We start from the raw sequence: 21560 nt of genomic DNA, 5'->3' as shown, positions 1-21560 counted from the left end.
TCCTGATTGCAGTACCTTTCTTTCCAGAGTCTAGAGTTTTCCTTCTCATTTTTACCATCTGTGCTTGTATTTTTGTGAATATAAGGTTTGCCTCTTTTTGAACTTTATATAAGTGAAATTATAATGGGAGTATTTTTCTGTGACTTCTTTCATTCAACTTTTTAAAAAGGTTCATTTATGTTTAGCTCTGTTTCATTAATTTTCATTTCTCATTGGTGCTTCATTGGTGCTTCAATCTGTGAATAAACCATAGTATCTTTGTCTGTTTTACTCTTTTTTTTTTTTTTTTTGAGACGGAGTTTCGCTCCTGTTACCCAGGCTGGAGTGCAATGGCGCGATCTCGGCTCACCGCAACCTCCGCCTCCTGGGTTCAGGCAATTCTCCTGTCTCAGCCTCCTGAGTAGCTGGGATTACAGGCACACACCACCATGCCCAGCTAACTTTTTGTATTTTTAGTAGAGACAGGGTTTCACCATGTTGACCAGGATGGTCTCGATCTCTTGACCTTGTGATCCACCCGCCTCGGCCTCCCAAAGTGCTGGGATTATAGGTTTGAGCCACCGCGCCCGGCCTTGTTTTACTCTTAATGTCCATTTTGTTTCCAGTTTTTTTTGACTCTGACAAATAGTACTGCTATGAACATTTTCCTGGTACAACTGTGAGAAAGTTCCTCTGGAGTATCTAATCAGAATTGGAATTTCTGAGTCCTGAAACAAGGAAATATTTCACTCTAAAAAAACCAAACTGTTTTCCTTACTCCCCCAAGTAGTAGATGTTGTTTTTCATTATTTCACATGTATGCAAACTTGATATCCAACTTCTGAATTTTTGTCATGTGGATAGAATATAGTGACATTTAATTGTGGTTTTAATTTGCATTTCTCCGACTGCTAATAAAGTTGAACCTCTTTGTATGTTTATGGAATGTTTGTTGCCTGCTTTTGTCTTTTGTGTATATGAGAGAAACAGAGATTTTTGTATATTCTAGATGTAAGTACTTTATTGGTTATATATGTTGCAAATATCTTCCATTTCGTACACTACTGTTTCATTCTCTTGATATCCTTCAATGAACTAAAGTTCTTAGTTTTAATATAGTTGAATCTGTCAGACTTTTTCTTTGTGGTTTGTACTTTGAGAAATCCTTGTTTGAAAATCCTTTCTTGTTGAGGTCATAAAAATATTCTATTCTGTGGCCGGGCGCGGTGGCTCAAGCCTGTAATCCCAGCACTTTGGGAGGCCGAGGTGGGTGGATCACAAGGTCAAGAGATCAAGACCATCCTGGTCAACATGGTGAAACCCCATCTCTACTAAAAATACAAAAAATTAGCTGGGCATGGTGGTGCGTGCCTGTAATCCCAGCTACTCAGGAGGCTGAGGCAGGAGAATTGCCTGAACCCAGGAGGCGGAGGTTGCAGTGAGCCGAGATCGCGCCATTGCACTCCAGCCTGGGTAACACAAGTGAAACTCCATCTCAAAAAAAAAAAAAAAAAAAAAAAGGAAGTTAGGATAAGTCCTTTGTATATTCTTCACCGGAAAAAATAATATTGACCTTTCGCACATCCCATATGTAAATATCAATATGAGGTGGAATATGGATCTTAAAATTAAAAGATTCTTTTTAAAAGCAACTAAAATATCTTTGAGACCTTCTCTAATGTTGGCAAAGATTTTTTAAAGTACCAAAAAAAAAAAAAAGAATAAATGTATTTTTTCATCAATAGTTACTAAATTCTCTAAAATGAACATGAACTCTTTTCAATTTATTTTTATTTTTATATTTTGAGACAAGATCTTTCTCTGTCACCCAGGCTGGAGTGCAGTGACCCAATCTTAGCTCATTGCAGCCTTGAATTCCTTGGCTCAAGTGATCCTCCCGCTTCAGCCTCCCAAGTAGCTGGGGTAACAGGAATGTGCCACCAAGCCCTGGTAATTTTTTTTTTTTTTTTAATTTTCTGTAGAAACAGTTCTTGCTATGCTGCTCAGGCTGGTATTGAACTCCTGACCTCAAGTGATCCTCCTGCCTCTGCCTCTGAAAATGAAATTATAGACACGAGCCACTGTACCCAGCCATGAATTTTTTAAAATTAAATATAGCAAGAAAAAAATGGCTGGGTGCAGTGTTGTTTACCCTTAGTCCCAGATACTTGCGAGGCTGAGGTGGGAGAATCCTGTGAGCCTAGGAGTTTGAGGCCAACCTGGGCAAAAAAATAAAAATAAAAATAAAGTTTAAAAAACTTAAAAGTAATTAATTGTGCTTCTGTTTATACTTTTGCTTTACTTTATCTCTTAAGGCATAGCATAAAAAAAAATCAGATTTTATAGGTCTGTTTTCAAAATCCTCTCAACTGTAGCTTGAAATACTAGATTTTAAATTTCACAGCTGAATTACAGTATTACTCAAAAATTGTTCTTAGTTGTACATTCTAAACTGTCTGATATGTTGTGATTGTTCATGCATATACCTTTGTATTTTAAAAAAAAATGTGTGAAAAGAAAAGAAAGAAAACCTCTCTCTGCTCTTCCTCTGCTCCCTTTCCTGGGATGCCTCTTGTGATTGTGTTATCGTATAGCTGAAACAAAAGGCAGCTTTGTTGACATCACTGATGATGCTTGTTAGTAGGGACTGGTCAATGCTGCCAAACATTTTTGTTAGCTATTTCAAGTGTCCATGTCCATTGCAGCTGCTCTGGAACTCATAGGAAGATCCCAGTTTTTGCAAACTCATGGAAGAAACACCTGGGTAAGATAGAGTTTGTTACAGGGTTTTTAGTAAGTTAATATGTGGAAGAATTATAATATTAAAACAAAAGTTTACCTTTATGCTATGTCAAAAAAGAAGAGTGGAGGATGGTTTGCTGACAATAGTTCTCTAATGCTTTCAGAATACAGGAAGGTATATCCATCTTTAATAAAATGCTGATTATGTATTAGCATCCTCATTACATTTAGAGTTCACAGATTTTAACTAGAACCTATAGAAACTGCAAAAACACTTCACTTAGGAAAGCAGCCCAGAATTCCTGGAAAGTCAGTTAACTATAAGTTACTTATTTTTTGTTCCATTGCTATGGATTTTTTGTAGTATTTTTGCTTCCATGCATTTATTAAATATATTTATGCAAAATACTTGGAACAGTACCCATCACTGGTCAATAAATGTTAGATCTTTAGTATGTATAATGTGAAACATGAAAATTGCGTGCATGAAGTTATTTCTTCAGTATTTTTTAAAAAGGGAATTTTTTCAATTTTATGATCTCCTGGTTCCCCCCATCCCCCACCAAATGTTTCCTAATTTTGGCTTGGGCACATTGATTTTAGTCAAGGATTAATAGAGAGTACTAATCATTGGTAGTGTCAGAGTTATTAGGGGGAGTGGTTATTGTTTGATTCAGTTGTAGCTATATTCCTAATCTTTAAGTCTCTTGTGCTTTGATGGAAATAATAGCTTTTTCTCTTTTTGATCTCCTAAAATCTGGACTGCTAGATTGTTTAATAAAAAGGAGCAGAATATTTTGGAGGCATATGAATAACTTAAACATTAATAACTCCTAGTTGTCTCGGCCTATCCTATGTGTTTATTTTATTTCAGTTTTTTTCAGTTTTCAAAAATAATGACTTGGTATATGGGGCTTATACTTAATTTATTTGTAATTTTTAAATTGATCAGAACAATATACTCTCTGAAAATTCTTTGGAATGTGTCAATATTTTCTTTGTGGGCTAGAACAGGGTTTGGAAAACTAGAATATCACATATTTTAGCATTTTGGGGCAAGACATAAAATTGAGGGTATTGTGTAGATAAAACATTTCAAATTCAACCATTTAAAAATGTGAAAGCATTTTTAACTCTAGTAAAAATAGGCAGCTGGCCAGATTTGTCCTGTGAATCATAGTTTGTTAATCTCTAGCCAACAGCATGGTCAGTTTTTATGATGGCTCCATTTGTTTGAATAAAATAGATATTTTCTGTATCTTAGGTAGCAGTATGTCTATAATATCAAGCTTGTTAATTATAATATTTATAGCTTGTTTATCCTTACTAAATTTTTGCATTTGATCTGTGAGTTTCTGAGAGTGGTGTTAATCTCTTACTATTATTGCAGATGTCTCAGTTTCTCCTTTTAATACTTTCCATTTTTGTTTTAGTATTTTTGGGCTATTAGGTAGACACATGTTTGTGATTGGTACTTCTTGGCAGATTGGTCCTCTGATGACTAATTAGAATTCTTTGTTTATCTTTATTAATACTCTCCTTGTTTAATGCTACTTTGCTTCTTGTGTTACAATAATACTGCTGTTTCAGCTTTTTGTGGATGTGATTGTAGAAATTTATCTGGTGTTTCTCTCTCCTTTTGGTTAGCTTTTAACTGTTTTGATCAAATCTTAGTTTTTTAGAGCTGCTATAACAAACACCTTGGAGTCCTACAGCAATAGAATTTTATTTTATCTTAGTTCTGGAGGCTAGAAACCCAAAATCAAGGCATTTTCATCAGGGCTTTGCTCTCTCTGAAGACTCTAGATGAGAAACTTGCATTTCTTCTACCTTCTAGTGATTACCAGCAATCATTGGCATTCCTCCGTTTGTAGATGCATCTCTTCAGTCTCTACTTCCATCTTCACACGACCTTCTCCCTTGTGTGTCTGTGCATCCAAATTTCTCTCTTCTAATAAGGATATCAGCTATATTGGATGTATGAACCACCCTAATCCAGCGTGATCTCAACTTGATTACATTGCAAAGGCTTATTTTCAAGTAAGATCGTATTCACAGGTTCTGGATAGGCATAAATTTCTAGGGCAGGGAGCAGAGATGTTATTCAAGCTAGTGCAGTTCTGTTGAGATATACACAGTAAAATTCAGCCTTTTGGTGTATAATTTTTTTAAGTGTTTAATAAACATATTTTATTTAAATAAATCTTCTAATAGGAAATGAAGAATTCTTTGCCTTTACTTCGATTTCAGGCACAAGCCACCGTACCTGGCCATGTAAATAGTTAGCTGTCAAATTTATAGATGCAGCTCACCAATATTTCCTTATTAGAAACATCAGTGTTTCCCCAATGCAGTTCCCAAAAGGAATTTTAAGTCTCAAAATTCTGTGTCTCCTTTGATGTACTTCTCTCTCAATTACACCCAGGCTTTATTAATGGTTTGCTTCATATCATTATCTCCTTCCAAAATTTCCTTTAATATTCAGTCTCTTTCTAGGATCTGTTTCAGTGTCATAGGAGGGCTTCTCTTTTTCTTTGCACTTGATATGGTTTGGCTGTGTCCCGACCCAGATGTCATCTGAATTGTAGCTCCCATAATCCCCATGTGTTGTGGGATGGACCCGGTGGGAGGTAATTGAATCATGGGGGGAAGGGTTTTTCCCATGCTGTTCTCACGATAATAAATAAGTCTCATGAGATCTGATGGTTTCATGAAGGGCAGTTTTCCTGCCCATGCTGTCTTGCCTGCTACCTTGTAAGACAAGCCTTTGCTTATCCTTCCGCCACGATTATGAGACATCCCCAACCACAGTTCCATCCCCACAGTTTAATGGAACTGTGAGTCCATTAAACCTCTTTTTCTTTATAAATTGCCCAGTGTCAGGTACTTTACTAGCAGTGTAAGAACAGCACTCTTTTTCAGCCTGAGCCAAGTAATCCCAGCTTGTGTTTTCCACTTCCTTTCTTTCCTTTTTTTTTTGAGAAGGAGTCTCACTCTCGCCCAGGCTGGAGTGCAGTGGCACAATCTCAGCTCACTGCAACCTCCACCTCTAGGATTCTAGCGATTTTCCTGCCTTGGCCTCTCCAGTAGATGGGGATTACAGGTGCCTGCCACCACACCCGGCTAATTTTTGTACTTTTAGTAGAGACCCGGTTTTGCCATGTTGGTCAGGTTGGTCTCAAACTCCTAACCTCAGGTGATCCGCCTGCCTTGGCCTCCCAAAGTGCATGGATTTCAGGCACAAGCCACCGTACCTGGCTGTTTTCCACTTCTTTCTGCATAAAGTAAGAACCCTATCAGTCTTGACTTTTTTTGAACTGCCTCCCTCAGAGATGGATTTCAGGAGATTGTTCACAATCATGGAGTAACTCTTCCCACTTAGATTCTTTACCAAAAGATCAAATGACCTCTCTGTGAAATGCACCTGCACATTCTCAGTGGCACCTTGATGAACTGCAGTTAAGGTAATATAGATTTTCACAAACTTATCTGACTGATCCCATTCATAATTACTGGTTTTCACTGTATACCCCGATGTAATGGGAGCAACCACAGCAGCTGGCTTTTTATTACCTAGGAGTGCTGCTATCTTCTGTGATTTCTGTTGCATCTTGTTCTTGATTTCTGTCTCCCATTTGGATTTTTCAGCTGTAAGGGCATCACTTACTCTCTTCCCAGTAGCCTTTTCCAGCAATACTTTCGTCTCTTTTAGATATTTCTGTAGCTCTTCCAAAGCCTAGATTGAGCTGGGTCAAGCCAAAAGCCCGAGCTGCAGCCACACAGGTGAGACAACAGGAAATGCCATGCCAAGACCTCAGATCGAGCAAAGACCTCCACCTGCATGAGTTCCGTGTACAGTTCTATAAGCTTTTATGGACAGTTGTGCAGCTATTACAAGCACCTGCAAGAATTCCTTTTTTTCTTTCGTAGGCAATTTCTACACCCACTGCAAGCTCCTGGCAACCACTAATGTGAAAAGGTTACCATATAAATGGATATTATATAGCCTTTTGAATATGATATATAGCCTTTGAGTCTGGCTTTTTTCACTTAGCATAATGCAACTTGAAATTCATTTATCCTACACTACGCATGAGTAATTTGTTTCTATAGATTGCAGAATTAGTGTTCTATTTTATGCTACCAGTTTGCTTATTCATTTACCAGCTGAAGGGTACTTACGTTGCTTTCTAATTTTTTGCAGTTACAAAAAAAGCTACTGTTAACGTTTATTTGCAGATTTTCATGTGAACATGTGTTTTCATTTCTCTTGAATAAATACCCAGGAGTAGGATTGTTGGGTTGTATGGTAAGTGTAAACTTAACTTTTGAGGAAACTACCAAACTGTTTTCTTTAGTGACTATAGATTTTCTGTTTCCACTAGCAGTGTAAGAATGTAACTATTGTTCTGCATTCTTGCTGGCACTTGGCATTATCAGTATATTTTAAAAGCCACTCAATAGGTGTTTAGTGGTATCTCATTGTTGATTCAATTTGCATCTGTGTAAAGATTAATGATATTGAGCATGCTTTCATATGACTGTTTGCCATTTGTGTATCTTTTTTGATGGAATGTCTTTTTTTTTTTTTTGGCCTATTAACACTAATGTAGGTTTTCTTACTGATTTTTTAGAGTTCTTTATATATTTTAGATATATCTGCTTTATTAGGTATGTAAGTGATGAGACAAATGGATAGTTTTTAAAATGGGACTAGCTTTTTGGGAAGCTATGTACAATTGTGAGTTAATAACCCTAGCCCTTCACATTATTTTTGTGACTATTGTTTTAAAATTAGCCAACACTTTTAAAAGGCTTTCTATGAGTTAGGCATTATGCTCAGTATTTTATTTGAATGATTGCAGATATTTTCTCCCAGTCCACGTCTTCTCTTTTTATTGTGTGTGTGTGTGTGTGTGTGTGTGTGTGTGTGTGTATGTATATGCACTTATTATTATTATTATTAATATTTTTGGTTCGGGAGACAGTGTCTTGCTCTGTCGCCCAGGCTGGAGTGCAGTGGCATGATCTAGCCTCACTGCAACCTCTGCCTCCCTCGTTCAGCCTCCAGAGCAGCTGGGATTACAGGCACCTGCCACCATGCCTGGCTAATTTCTGTATTTTTAGTAGAGATGGGATTTCATGATATTGGCCGGGATGGCCTCGAACTCCTGACCTCAGGTGATCCACCTTTCTGGGCCTCCCAAACTGCTGGGATTACAGGTATAAGAGCAAAAGTTTTGCTCTTAAAGCAAAATTTATATATTTTTTGCCATTATTTTTTCCATAGATTGTGTTTTTGGTCTAAGAAATATTTACTCAAATAAAGATTACAAAGATTTTTTATGTTTATTTGGAGAAGTTTTATAGTTTTAAGTTTAAAATTTAGGTCTATAATCTGTTTTAAGAGTTTTTGTGTATGGTGTGAGTTACGGACCAAGATTATTTTTATCACATGTGTATGTTCAGTTGTCCTAGCACCACTGGTTGAAAAGAATATCCTTTCTTTTTCTTTTCTTTTCTTTTTTTTTTTTTTTTTTTGAGGCGGAGTTTCGCTCTTGTTACCCAGGCTGGAGTACAATGGCGCAATCTTGGCTCACCGCAACCTCCACCTCCCGTGTTCAGGCAATTCTCCTGCCTCAGCCTCCTGGGTAGCTGGGATCACAGGCACGTGCCACCATGCCCAGCTAATTTTTTGTATTTTTAGTAGAGACGGGGTTTCACCTTGTTTACCAGGATGGTCTCGATCTCTTGACCTCATGATCCACCCACCTCGGCCTCCCAAAGTGCTGGGATTACAGGCTTGAGCCACCGTGCCCGGCCTAAGAATATCCTTTCTATAGTGTTTTGCCTTTGTAATTTTGTCAAAAATGCCTTTGACCATAAATGTGTGGGTCTGTTTGTCTTTTGCTGTTATCATTTTCTCTCGATTACTGGAGCTTTATAATAAGTCTTCCTCCATCTCTTTTCAAAATTGTTGACTATTTTGGTTCTTTTGCCTTTCCATGTACGTTTTAGAAGTAGCTTTTCTATTTCTACAAAAAATAAATTCTGTTGGGATTTTGATAGGAGAATACTGAATCTATAGTTGAATTGATATCTCAACAATATTTAATCTTTCCCTTCATGAACAGAGGATATCTCTCCATTTATTTAGTTTTCTCTGATTTCTTTCACATATACACCTATATAATATTCTTTTACATATACATATATACATACACATATATATATATGTATATGTGAAAGAAATCTCCCTGTATATTTAATATACAGAATTAGTCTGTGTTTTGTTGGATTTGTACCTAAGTATTTTTCTTGTGTTATTTTGGACTTTTTTCCCTTGTCTTTTGAATTTTGCTTTATCATAAATGGTAGTTTTTTAAAATTCAGTTTTCAGTTGTTTGCCATAAAATAGTTGATTTTGTATATTGGGCTTGTATCCTGTTGCCCATACTGGACATGATCTCAGCTCACCACAACCTCCCCTTTCCAGGTTCAAGCGATTCTCCTGCCTGAGCCTCCCAGGTAGCTGGGATTACAGGGGCATGCCACCATGCCTGGCTAATTTTTCTGTTTTTAGTAGAGACGGGGTTGGTGTTGATGTTTTCTGATTGTCTTTTTCTTTGTGAGTTGACATTTTCTCCTTTTGAGAAAATGTTGAGCTGTTGAGTAATTTTGGATTATGTATTCAGTATTTGAACATTTTATAATGAGATTCCTGATCTTCTTTAAATCTTTATTTTATCTTATTTTTGAACAGGCAAACGATCTGATTGAGTTTAAGCTACAAGTTCTAGCTAGTTGTCTTTGGATAGTGGTTTTAATGCCAGCTCTATTTTCAAAACTTTTGCCATACTTTCCAGATCTGTTCTGAGTATACACCCTGCAGAGGCTAGTCTGGGACCTGAGAAGTGATCTTAGTTTATTTTTCAAAGTCTTTGCTATGCTGTTTAGGATGAAGTCCAATCAGCTGCTGCTCAGGGATGAACTGATGAATTCACAGACAGCTTTATGGAGTTACTTTACTAAGTTCCTGGTATTTTGCGACTGCCCTGGTGTTTTTTGTTTTGCTGGACTTCTCTTTTTTCCTCTATCCTAAATGCTGTTGTTTTATTTTTTCTATTCTGCTGTACATTTCCCACAAGTGCACCAGTGTCTAATGCAAAGCAGTATGTGCTTGTGTTGTCTAACATTCCTTGGGGTTCCTGCATTGCAATTGGCAAGATGTTTAGATATTTGGAAATAATTTACATCTTACAGTCTTTCTCTTTTCAAATATACTTGAAGGTAGGACTGGCCATGTGTTTACATGTCTAGGCTTTAGTAACAGAGATCAATTTTTTACTGAGATGAGTCCTGTAAAACTAACTTTACTTTCTTAATTTTTAAAAATGTGTTCTGAGAATATTGCTATTCATTAGAAGGTTGCCTATGTTCTTAGCTCAAAGTCTTAATGTCTGTATGACATCACCAGTAGAAAAGTAATTTATTTATGCTGGAAGTTTGGTAAACACTTACTCTTGACTGTCAATCAGCAGTACCTGTTGAACTTTCCTAAATATAATGTATTTAGGAAATGTAAATATACATTTAGAAATTCTGGGCCCCATCCCTGGAGATTCTGTGTCAGTAGGTATACAGTACAAAAAATTAAGAATGTAACCTACATGCTCACCTCCCCTATTTTAGACATTATTCATGGTCTGGGAGAACCAGAAAAGATATATCTGAGAAAGCTTTCAATGCTGTGTTCCTTGAAGTTTGCTGGTTCAGTCACTGGGTATATTGAGGCAGCCAGGAACCATCTGAACAAATAAGGTATTGAACCTCAGTTGTACTGCCTTGGTGAGGGGCTTAGTCCTGATCAAGGTAGCACATCATCCTGTTGTATTCTCCATGGGTTCATTTTTCTTGAGGCTGTCTTTCTGAACCATTGAGCATGTTTCTTATTACTAAACCAATTCAGCAAGGGATGGAACTTAATATTGTCATCATATTTTCTTCGTAATGTTTTAGAACAAAAATCTTTATTTCAACTTTTTTTTTGAGGCATGATATGCATCCAGTAAAATGGTTAAGGTGTACCCTTCTTAAATGTACAGCTTGAGCTTTTCATATGTATGTTTAACTGCCATACAGTCAGGACATAGAACATCTCCAGCTTCCTACCAGGTTCCCTAGAGTTCCTTCTTAGTCATAACCCCCCTTCCTGTTAGGCTACCATCATTCTTCTGATTTCTAACACCGTAGATTAATTCTGCCTTTTTTCAGACTTCATATAAATGGACTTATGCAATATATAGCCTCATGTAAGTAGTATTTTTAATTCAGTTATTTTTTTGCTTAGCCTTACTGAGCTATTTAATATTATTGCTTATGGCTCTTTTTTACTCAAAACATGTCTAAACCAAAGCAGATTCAGTTGACTTTTGTTTTACATATTTCTTAGGTGAAACAGTCTTAAAATTCTTTAGGAAATTTCTCACATGTTTAATGGTTCTCTATTTCAACCTGCTGAGACCAGCTCAGTCATAGAGACCCCAACCCAGGTGGCGCTGAAGGAAATGGGAAATAGAAACAGCCCAGAGCAGACTCTGACCCATGTATTTATTCTTTGTCAACAAGGGATTATTTTTAATAAGCAGGTATTCAGTGTTTCTTCATAAAATAAAAATAGACAAAACAGGCAGATAGTACCTATTCACTACTAAGATAGAAATAAGCTAAAAAAACACTCTTTGTGAGTCAGCAATGGGGACAAAGTCAAATATCCTGTGTTTTGAGAGCTAGTTTAATTAGTTCATATACTGCTTGCTTATTCTAGCAGTTTCCTGCCTGGGAGTGGCTCGGTGTTCCTTGCCATCTCCTCTCAGCAAACAACATATACTCCAGCACATGCGCATCAAGACTTCCTTCCAACATCAACCACTTATATAGTATCTGTTATTTATTTCCAGAGATTATTCTTATCATAGCTCCTTTTTTCTTCTTCCACATTTCCTTCTACCAGTGCATATAGGTGAAAAGAAGATTTCTAAATTTTATCTCCTGTTTGTTCTTCAGCATGCTAGCATTAGGTCTTGGTAAATGCAGGTTGAATTGAATGTCCATAATTATTGTATTAATCTAGTGTTTTTCTTCTCTTCTTTCTGACAGCATGATGGAAGTGGTTCATTGCATGATATTCAACTATCATTACCATCCAGTCCGGAACCAGAAGATGGTGATCAAGTATATAAGGTATGACTATGTAGTCATGCTGGATTTTTCAGAATTCTTTTTTAATACTAAGATAATGATACAGTGACAATGAAAACATTTAATAATAAATGTGTTAATACCTAGAGCATCAGGTTTGTTCTTAACTTTTGCTACTTTATTAGGTTGAAATGATATCTCTGTGGTGCTTTCATTTGAATTTGTCAGTTAGATAATGATTTCTCCCTGTATTACTACTGTTATAGGATGTTAAAAGAAAATGTCACTTACAATTATAAATAATTGAGTTTTAAAAATATGAGTACCAATAAAAGTTCAAATGGTTATAGATACTTCTCATATGTAAATCCCAAAATTGAAGAAATATAATGAAAATGAGATTGTTACCTCTTTTCATGTTTAAAAATATTGTTATAGACTACAGATGTATTTTGTGAAAGTGTTTTTTTACCATTCTCATTATCATTATGCCTAGTTCTAGTTGAAGAAAGCTCTTTTATTTTGCAACTGTTTAAGCACATATTTATTTCTTAAGCACACACAGATATTGATTTATTTAATATTTCCAAGTCAGTTATTGTTAGCTTTTCCATCCTGTTTTAAGGGTACACTAGTTAGTGTTTGCTAGTCATCAGCAGTAGCAACCTCAAAGCAATGGTGGCTTATAATAATGAAATTTATGTCTCACTTACATATTGGCTGTAAATCAGCTGGGACTCTGCTTCATGTGTCTTCTTCCTTCTGTGATCCATACTAAAGGATCAGCCTCTATTGTGGGATATGTTATTATTGTACCAGTGGGAAAAGAACTTTCATAGGATCACGTGTGAATTTTGCTTGAATGTGGCACATATCACTTTCAAAACAATTCACATGGCCAGGCCTGGAATTAGTGGGTCAGAAAAGCATTATTTTCTCATAGGATGCAGAGTGATCTATGGGGAACAAGATTGTATATAAAGAAATCAAAAGCAAGAGTATAGTATAGTAGTAAATCTTATTCTCTCATCTTGGCTTTTCAACTTGTTGACTACCTGTCTTTTCCCAAATTTTTCCCAACCCTGAGCTTTCATTCTGCTCTCGGTATAATACGCTAAATCAGCAAGTTCAGAGCAGGCCATCTCTTTCACAACACTCAGTTGAGAACCATTGACTTAGGTGATCTCTGATGACCTCCTGGTTTTAAAAGAAAGTGACATTTTAAAAGCAAAGTTGACCTTTTTCCTGAATTTCTTTTTGTGAAAATTTTTTTTTTTTTTTTTTTTAAAGATGGAGTCTTACTCTGTTGCTCAGGCTGGAGTGCAGTGGCGTGCTCAACTTACTGCAACCTTTGTTTCCCAGGTTCAAGCGATTCTCCTGCCTCAGCCTCCCAAGTAGCTGGGATTGCAGGTGTCTGCCACCTTGCCCAGCTAATTTTTTGTATTTTTGGTAGAGATGGGGTTTCATCATGTTGGTCCAGGCTGGTCTCTAACTTCTGTCCTCAGGTAATCCACCCACCTGGGCCTCCCAAAATGCTGGGATTACAGGCATGAGCCGCCATGCCTGGACAAAGAATTATTTTTTAAAGAAAAAAATTAATTTCAACATTGTTACACAACTGGTTATCTTTACTTTTTTTTCAGTGTTTCTCTCTAGTTCATCTACATATTTAATGTTATATGATAGACATATCGTTACACAATATTTATTTCTTGTCACTGCTCCATTTCCTTCCAGGAAGATTTTTCCTAGTCTTTCTTATTTAAGCTGAGATGCAATAGGTCATACTGTCTCTTTTCTTCAGTATTCTGGTCTCTCTTTCATTTTAATCAGCAAATCCCCAACTATGTCACCTTTCATCCAAAATGCTTTAGCAGTGCAGTTTCAAATATCACAAATACTGTGTCTTGTGCCATTAAATTTTTGTATCTAAAGTCTCCATTGGACCTACCATGCCTGTAATCTATCCTTTCATTTATCTCTGGACAACTCCCTCTCCCATTCCTTTAATGAGCAATTCTAAACAGCCCTCTCAAGCTCCATGCTCAGCTATGCTTCTCAACCTCTGCAGGTAGCCTTATATTCATCCATTAAATATCTTCTGCTTCCTGCCTTCTTTGTTTCAGTTATAGGGGAAAAGTGTTCACTCTGCTGTGGAAGATCAGTTCTTTTTTTGTGTTCTTAACTCTTGTCTGCTACTGCTGCTTAAGGACCTAACTACATCTCTTCCTCCTCTCTCATCTGTCTTGAGTGTGCTTCCTCTACTTTCTTGTCATTATTCGTTTGTAAATTTGTATGTCACTTAATTTCAGTAAATCAAATAAATTTTTCCTTGACTCCCTTTAAACTCCTTTCCAGTTAGTGTGAAAACTTGGAACAATGAAAATAGTTACTGTTTCAATGCTATAGATGTTTGACATGACCTTTGTTTTAAAAGCTTTCTCCCGGTGGGTTATGGTGGCTTACACCTGTAATCCCAGCACTTTGGGAGGCTGAGGCAGGCGGATCATGAGGTCAGGAGATCGAGACCATCCTGGCTAACACAGGGAAACCTCATCTCTACTAAAAATACAAAAATTAGCTGGGCATAGTGGCACATGCCTGTAGTCCCAGCTACTCAGTAGGCTGAGGTAGGAGAATCACTTGAACCAGAGAGGTGGAGGTTGCAGTGAGCCAAGATTGCACCACTGTACTCCAGCCTGGGCAACAGAGAAAGATTCCATCTCAAAAAAAAAAAAAGCTTTCTTCTCTGGCTTTTGTGTCACTTCTCTCTGGAATCCCTCATACCTTTCACCATTTTCTTTCTGTAGGTTTCTCCTCTTGTTTAAATGTTAGATTTATATCTTTAGTCCAGTCTTCTTTGAACCTGTCTTTCATACTTGCTAATCCAGTTGCCCACTGGACACACTTCTTTTGTATGTTTCACCCAGAAGTACTTCTAACACATACTGTCTCTTTCTCACCACTGTGTGTGTGTGTGTGTGTGTGTGTTTGTGTGCGTGTGTATTTGTGTGTGTGATGTCTTAAGCATTTAATGAAAAATTTGATAATTGTTGAGCTCAGAAACCAATACCCCAACATACAGTGCTCTGATATACTGAACTAAAGAAGCCTCAAGGTCTCTTCTGGCTCCACCATGCACCCTCCTACCCTGCCACGACCCATCTAACAATATATTTAAAACTCATACACCTATTCCTCTTATTTATTTTTCTCCTTTATTTGCCATTTCTTTTATTGGCACAGTTCACCATGACACTCAAGCTAGAAATACACTGTTACCCTTGAATACTCCTCTCTTCTTTTCTTACATGCAGTGAAATGCCAAAAAATCTCTAAATTTTGATTTCTTCTCTTTTTTTCATCTATATTATCACTCTCTTGGATCAGGCTTCTACTCTTACCTGGATTATTACAATCCTTTATAAGTGTCTAGCTTAGTTTTGTTGCTGTTGTTAAAATTTGTCCTCTAAACATCTGTCAAACCCAACTCATATACAAATCTGTCACTCCCTAGCTAAGGCCATGTGTGATAGTCATTGCTCTTTGTGATCTGGCCCTTGCCTAGTTTACTAGCCAAATTGCTCCTCACCATTCACTAGAGCCTTTGTGCAATAGGGTCACTGCTTATTTTCCAGACGTGCTATGCTTGCCTTTACCTTTGTATTATTGTATGACACTTAGAATCCTTTAACTAAAATTCCAAGCCTACCACACTCCTCTATCTTTTGAAAATCTTGTGCTCATCCTTTGGAACTCCACTGTAGTCACTCATTCCTGATGTGTGATGTCACTTCTTTGCCTGTCTTTATGTATAAAATCAGTGTTCCCAATGCAAAGAGATGATAGATGTTTGAGATGATGGATATGCTAATTGCCCTTATCTGATCACTATACATTATATGTATCAAAATATCACTATATAAACCATAAATATGTACAGTGTTATCTGTCAATTAAAAATAAAATTAAAACAATGAAATGGTTTTGGTGGGGAAAAAAGTCCTTAGAGCAGTGCCTGCCTTATAGCAAGTGCTGTATACATGCTGGCTATTAATGCTCTTAGCACATTGTTGATTTCATTTTCTGGTCAGTTTCCTGTGTGACACTGCAGAACCTACTGATGACTGCGTGAATGATGGCTAGGTAGTGTTCCATCAGGTTGCTACATTTTATTTCAGTTGTCCTCTTACAGGACAGTGATAAACTTGTTAACTTTCAGATAACACCTTGTTGTAGGTTTTCTCTTATTTAAGATCATTTCTTTCACATAGATTCCTAGGAGTAGGATAACTGAATCAGTGTTCAGGTATTTTGATGGCTGTATGTTTGTCCAGAAAGGTTAACTGCTATGTCTGATGGCGTGCTATTTTTTTCCTGCAATCTGGTTAATCATGTTGGGTATTTCACCACTAACTTAGTATTTGTAAAACAATACTTTCTTCAACAAGTTAAATACAACATTTACCAGTTATATGTATATTTGTGAGAACTGGCTACTTGTCTGTTGAGGCCTTTAAAAATGATTTTAAATGTTTGGACAGGCTCTTTAAAATACTTGAGATATAAATCTGTCATATTTGCATGGATTTTCAATAGCTTTTAACTAATGGTAATTGTTTAGATGCCTTAAAATGTTATATAATTAAATATATATCATTTCTTTTGAATAGCTGTATTTGCTACACAACTTAGAAATATGTTCTTATAAATGTATCTTTCGTGATTTGCAGTCCATCTTCTTTCATTTCGATTTGTGAATTTTTATAATTTGTAAACTTAAAATGCAACTGGAGATCATTTGTTTGTATGTAATAAAGTCTTTTTCAGTTACAGTATACATATTTTAAAAATCTTCCACGTTGTTTGGGATGCTGATATGATATGTTCAAGCCTTTGTAAAATGTCTATTTCTGATCTCTTTGTTAAAAAGAATATATGTTTTTGTTCCCAATGTATCTAAAGAAGATGAGGTTCTTTGCTTAGTTCCAACACATTCTAGTTATTTGCTTACTTGTTATTCTCTCTGGAAAGATACATTATTCACATATATATTTGAATTTCCTTGTTTATACTACTTTCTCTTTTGGATAACTGAATGATACACAAACAACATGAACTGACTATAGGGGAAGATTAACAGTTTGGAAATGTAACTGGATTCCTGCTTGACAGTAGGTTTCCATTAGGTATTTCTTATAGATCCAATTGACAAGATGTTCTCTCATTGATTCAGGAGGTATTCCTCAAAAAGTGGCTCATGGACAAAGAATCTTCGTTACCTTTCAAGCACATTTATCTTTTTTGCTGATTTCTAAACCAACCATGAAATGTCTCTGCACCTTAAATTCTATTCCCTCTGCGCCTTGTGCCCTTTGTCTTCTTTCATAGGCAGCTGAAGTTGCTCTTTTATATGTGGATTTTTTTTTTAACTCTCTGGCCTATGTCCCAGTTTTCTAATAATGTAAAAAAGGGAAAACAGTACCTACCGCAGAAGTGTGGGTAGAATCAAATGCTTAAATACCTGAAAGTGTTTAGTTTCTGACATCTAGTAAGTCCTCAATGAATGCTAACTGTTGCTGCTACTATTGCTTATTGTCAACATGTCAGACTTTATTACTGGATGAAATCTTAAATATTTTTTTTTAATAGAGGATTCCCCCCTTAATGACAAAATCATTCATTACTGGGTCTTCATCATTGATTTCATGCCTCTCATTATATGGTATTTTAAATAACTCATCTAAAAAATTTTTAATATTTCAGAATGAAGATTTATTAAATGAAATAAAACAACTTAAAGAGGAAATAAAGAAAAAAGATGAAAGGATCCAACTATTAGAACTTCAGCTTGTAAGTATTGTAGTATAATATGTAAAGTAGGAGCCAGAATTAAAGTTTAGTGTTTTTTTTTTTTGACTCTCACAAAGTTGTACTTTTATATTATTTTTAGATTATATATGCACTGTAATATAAGTATATGATTTAATTTTTAATATAAATATTAAGTGTTTGGTTTGGAAATTTTCATTGATTCAGGGCTCTCAGTTTTGGGGATTTAAAATTCACCAATTTATATTCATTTAGTTGATAGAAGGGTAAATACATTTTCTTCAGATATATTTAAAAAAAAATACTATTGAGTTGAGAACAGGACATTTTATCTCTGTGAGCAGAATTAGACTGGGTATTCAGATTTAGGTAGCTGCATAACTATCAGATTGAAGGGTATTCCAAGAAATGTTTATATCCTATGAATGATACTGAATGATGCCCCAGAGTCCTGTTTAAATTTTTATAATCTAATAATTGTGCAATTTCAAATATTAGTATCATATGAAAACAATTATATAGTGTCTTGAATTTAATTATAATTTAGTTTGTATATAAAAGGCCATGATAAAAAGAAAATAATGGCCAAAAAAATCACAACAGTCAAAAGGAAATCTTTGTTGTGAGTTAAAAGCACATTTTGGTCTAACGGAGCAATTTGGCAGTGTGAAATATTAATCTCACTGAAAATATAAAGGGTATAATATAATGAGCTTTGAGCCACTGGGGTCAGCTCACAGAGATCCATCTCATGAATAAATAGAGCATACAGATCAGATATTTTGATTAAGGGTACAAAGAAGATTTATGAATCTGAATAAAAATTGCATGATATTGTAAATTGAGGTCCTGTCACATACAAAATTAAAAAGGAAAATAATAAGACCTAGTGTTTATGTTCAGAACAAAAGACAAGAACCCAACCAACTTTGGGAGAGAAGAAAAAAGACAAAGGAAATTGTATAAGCTTTGATTTTTATAAAAATATATTATAGAGCACAGGATATTATGTCTTGTACAATTCAGACAATAGGTTATAAAGTTCATATTTTATATCCACACAAGTGTTTGTTTATATTCAAAGGTAAATTCTGGTCTTTAATGTCTTGACATATATGCCACCCAGTTAATGCCTTTCAGATATTTGAGAGGTTAATTGAAAAATAACTCAAGAATAATGAGATAAAGATTAAAATGAATGAGGTGACATGGAAACAGTGGTATAAACTTCTGAGTCACTAGTTGGAGAAAACTTACTGCCCATTTTACCTAGTGTAAATTACTATCATGCTAATGTTAGGATTTGTTTGCATTTTTAAATCTTTAATTTTTCTGAAATTAAAGATTATTTTCTATTTTAAAATTTCAAATTGCGATTTTGGAAAATATTAAGATAAAATAAGTTTGAGGAAGACGATAAGGAATATGCTGAAGGAAGTTAGAAGTACTGAAATTTTTATCTTCTACAAATGAATATTCTACATTATTCTTAATTTTCAAAAATATACTTACATAAATTATAATGTTTATTAAGTGCTTTAAAGTAACTATTAGTAGGTTGGAATAATGTTATTTTGCAAAAGATAAAAGTTAAAGAAAAGAAAAAGTAGAAAAATAAGGAAAACTTAAAAAACAGCAAAACTAAAGTAATAGAAATTAAAACAAATATAACAAATATAATAGTAATTGCAAATGGTCTTATGTCTTGGAGAGACTTTTCTTGAGGATCTAAAGCAAAATCCAGTAACTTCCTTTGTATAAAAAAAGTTAGCTAAAGGAAAATGGCACAATAAGGCTGAACATAAAAGGTTGGGGAAGTCAGGATGTGGTAGTTCAAGCCTGTAATACCAGCACTTTGGGAGGCCTAGGTGGGTGGATTGCTGGAAGGTCAGGAATTTGAGACCAGCCTGGCCAACATCATGAAACCCCCTTTTTACTAAAAATATTTAAAAAATTAGCTGAGTGTGGTGGTGTGTGCCTGTAGTCCCCAGCTACTTGGGAAGCTGAAGTAGGAGAATCACTTAAACCCAGGAGGTGGAGGTTGCAGTGAGCCAAGATCATGCCACTGCACTTCAGCCTGGGCAACAGAGTGAGACTCTGTCTCAAAAAACAAAATAAAATAAAAGATTAGGGGAGACAGAATAAAATTATTCTTATCAAAAATACCAGGATTGACATGTTAAAATTAGAAAACTAAATTTAAGACAAAGATTTGGGATTTCTGGCAAGATAGCCAAATAGGAACAGTACCAGTGCACAGTTCTCAGCAGGAGTGATGCAGAAGGCTGATAATCTCTGCATTTCCTACTAAGGTAACTTGTTCATCTCACTGGGTCTGGTTAGACAGTGGGCGTAGCCCAAAGAGGGCAAGCCAAAGCAGGGTGGGACATCATCTCACCTGTGAAGCACAAGGGGCTGGAGAATTCCCTCTCCTAGCCAAGGGAAGCCATTAGGGACTTTTCCCAGCACTCTGGCCCTCTGACTCAGATACTGTGATTTTCCCATGGTCTTCACGAATCACAGACCAGGAGACTCCCTCCGGTGCCTATAACACCAGCGCGCTGGGTTTCCAACACAAAACTGGGCAGTCATTTGGGAAGACACAGAGCTAGCTGCAGCAGTTTTTTTTTTTTCTTCCTATACCCCAGTGGCACCTAGAACACCAGCAAGACAGAACCACTTATTCCCCTGAAAAAGGAGGGTGAAGCCAGGGAGCTAAGTGATATGGTTCCATGGATCCCACCCCATGAAGACTAGCAAGCTAAGATCTGCTGGCTGAAATTCTTGTAGCCAGCGCAGCAGTCTGAACTTGACCTGGGATGGTCAGCTCTGTGGGGGGAGGGGCATTGCCATATCTGAGGCTCAGGTAGGTGGTTTTAGCCACACTTGTGTAAAACAAAGTCACAGGAAAGTTTACACAGTGACTGGGCGGAGCCCACTGCAGCTCATCAAGGCCACTGCAGGCAGACTGTGTCACTAGGTTTTCTTTTCACTGGGCAGGCATCTCTGAAAAATGGCAGCAGCATGTCAGGGACTCATAAATAAAGCCCCCACCTTCCTGGGACAGAGCACCTGGGAAAAGGAGTGGTTGTGGATACAGCTTCAGCAGACCTAAATGGCCCTGCCCAGCAGGTCTGAAGGGAGCAACAGATCTCCCAGCACAGCGCTCAGCCTCTGATAAGGGACAGACTGCCTCCTCAAGTGGCTCCCTGACTCCCTGGCTGAGAGACACCCCCCAGCAGGGACTGGCAGACACCTCATACAGGAGAGCTCTGTCAGATGGCAGGTACCCTTCTGGGACAAAGCTACCAGAGGAAGGAACAGGCAGCAAACTTTGCTGTTCTGCAGCCCCCACTGGTGATTCCCAGGCAAGCAGCGTCTGAAGTGGACCTTCAGCAAACTCCAGCAGACCTGCAGCAGAGGGACCTGACTGTTAGAAGGAAAACTAACAAACAGCAGTTGCTTCAACATCAACAGAAAGGATGTCTGCTCAGAGACCCCATCCAAACGTCACCAACTTCAAAGACCAAAGGTAGATAAATCCATGAAGATGGGAAGAAACTAGCACAAAAAGGCTGAAAATTCCAAAAATCAGAACACCTCTTCTCCTCCAAGGGATCACAACTCCTCAGCAGCAAGGGAACAAAACTGAATGGAGAATGAGTTTGACGAATTGATAGAAGCAGGCTTCAGAAGGTGGGTAATAACAAACTTCTCTGAGCTAAAGGAGCATGTTCTAACTTGATGCAAGGAAGCTAAGAACCTTGAGAAAAGATTAGATGAAATACAAACTAGAATAACCAGTG

The 21560-nt window shown here is 36.7% G+C and overlaps 1 protein-coding gene and 1 pseudogene across 8 annotated transcripts in view; one reads left to right on the top strand and one right to left on the bottom strand.

The window, feature by feature from the left end:
* Window positions 1–21560, top strand: part of CCSER2 (coiled-coil serine rich protein 2) — a 172768-nt gene that overhangs the window by 106373 nt on the left and 44835 nt on the right. For all 8 annotated transcript variants that reach the window (XM_003929945.4, XM_003929946.4, XM_074382194.1 and 5 more), the window contains 2 exons: window positions 11881–11964; window positions 17689–17775. In XM_003929945.4, the coding sequence (XP_003929994.2) occupies window positions 11881–11964; window positions 17689–17775 (171 nt within the window). The remainder of the gene's footprint in view (window positions 1–11880; window positions 11965–17688; window positions 17776–21560) is intronic.
* Window positions 5174–6331, bottom strand: LOC141580683 (calcyclin-binding protein pseudogene; annotated as a pseudogene).

This window comes from Saimiri boliviensis, chromosome 12 (genome assembly GCF_048565385.1).
Source record: "Saimiri boliviensis isolate mSaiBol1 chromosome 12, mSaiBol1.pri, whole genome shotgun sequence".
NCBI classification, from domain to species: domain Eukaryota; kingdom Metazoa; phylum Chordata; class Mammalia; order Primates; family Cebidae; genus Saimiri; species Saimiri boliviensis.
The sequence above is the reverse complement of the archived record's forward strand: the minus strand, read 5'-3'. Positions and strand labels throughout refer to the sequence as shown.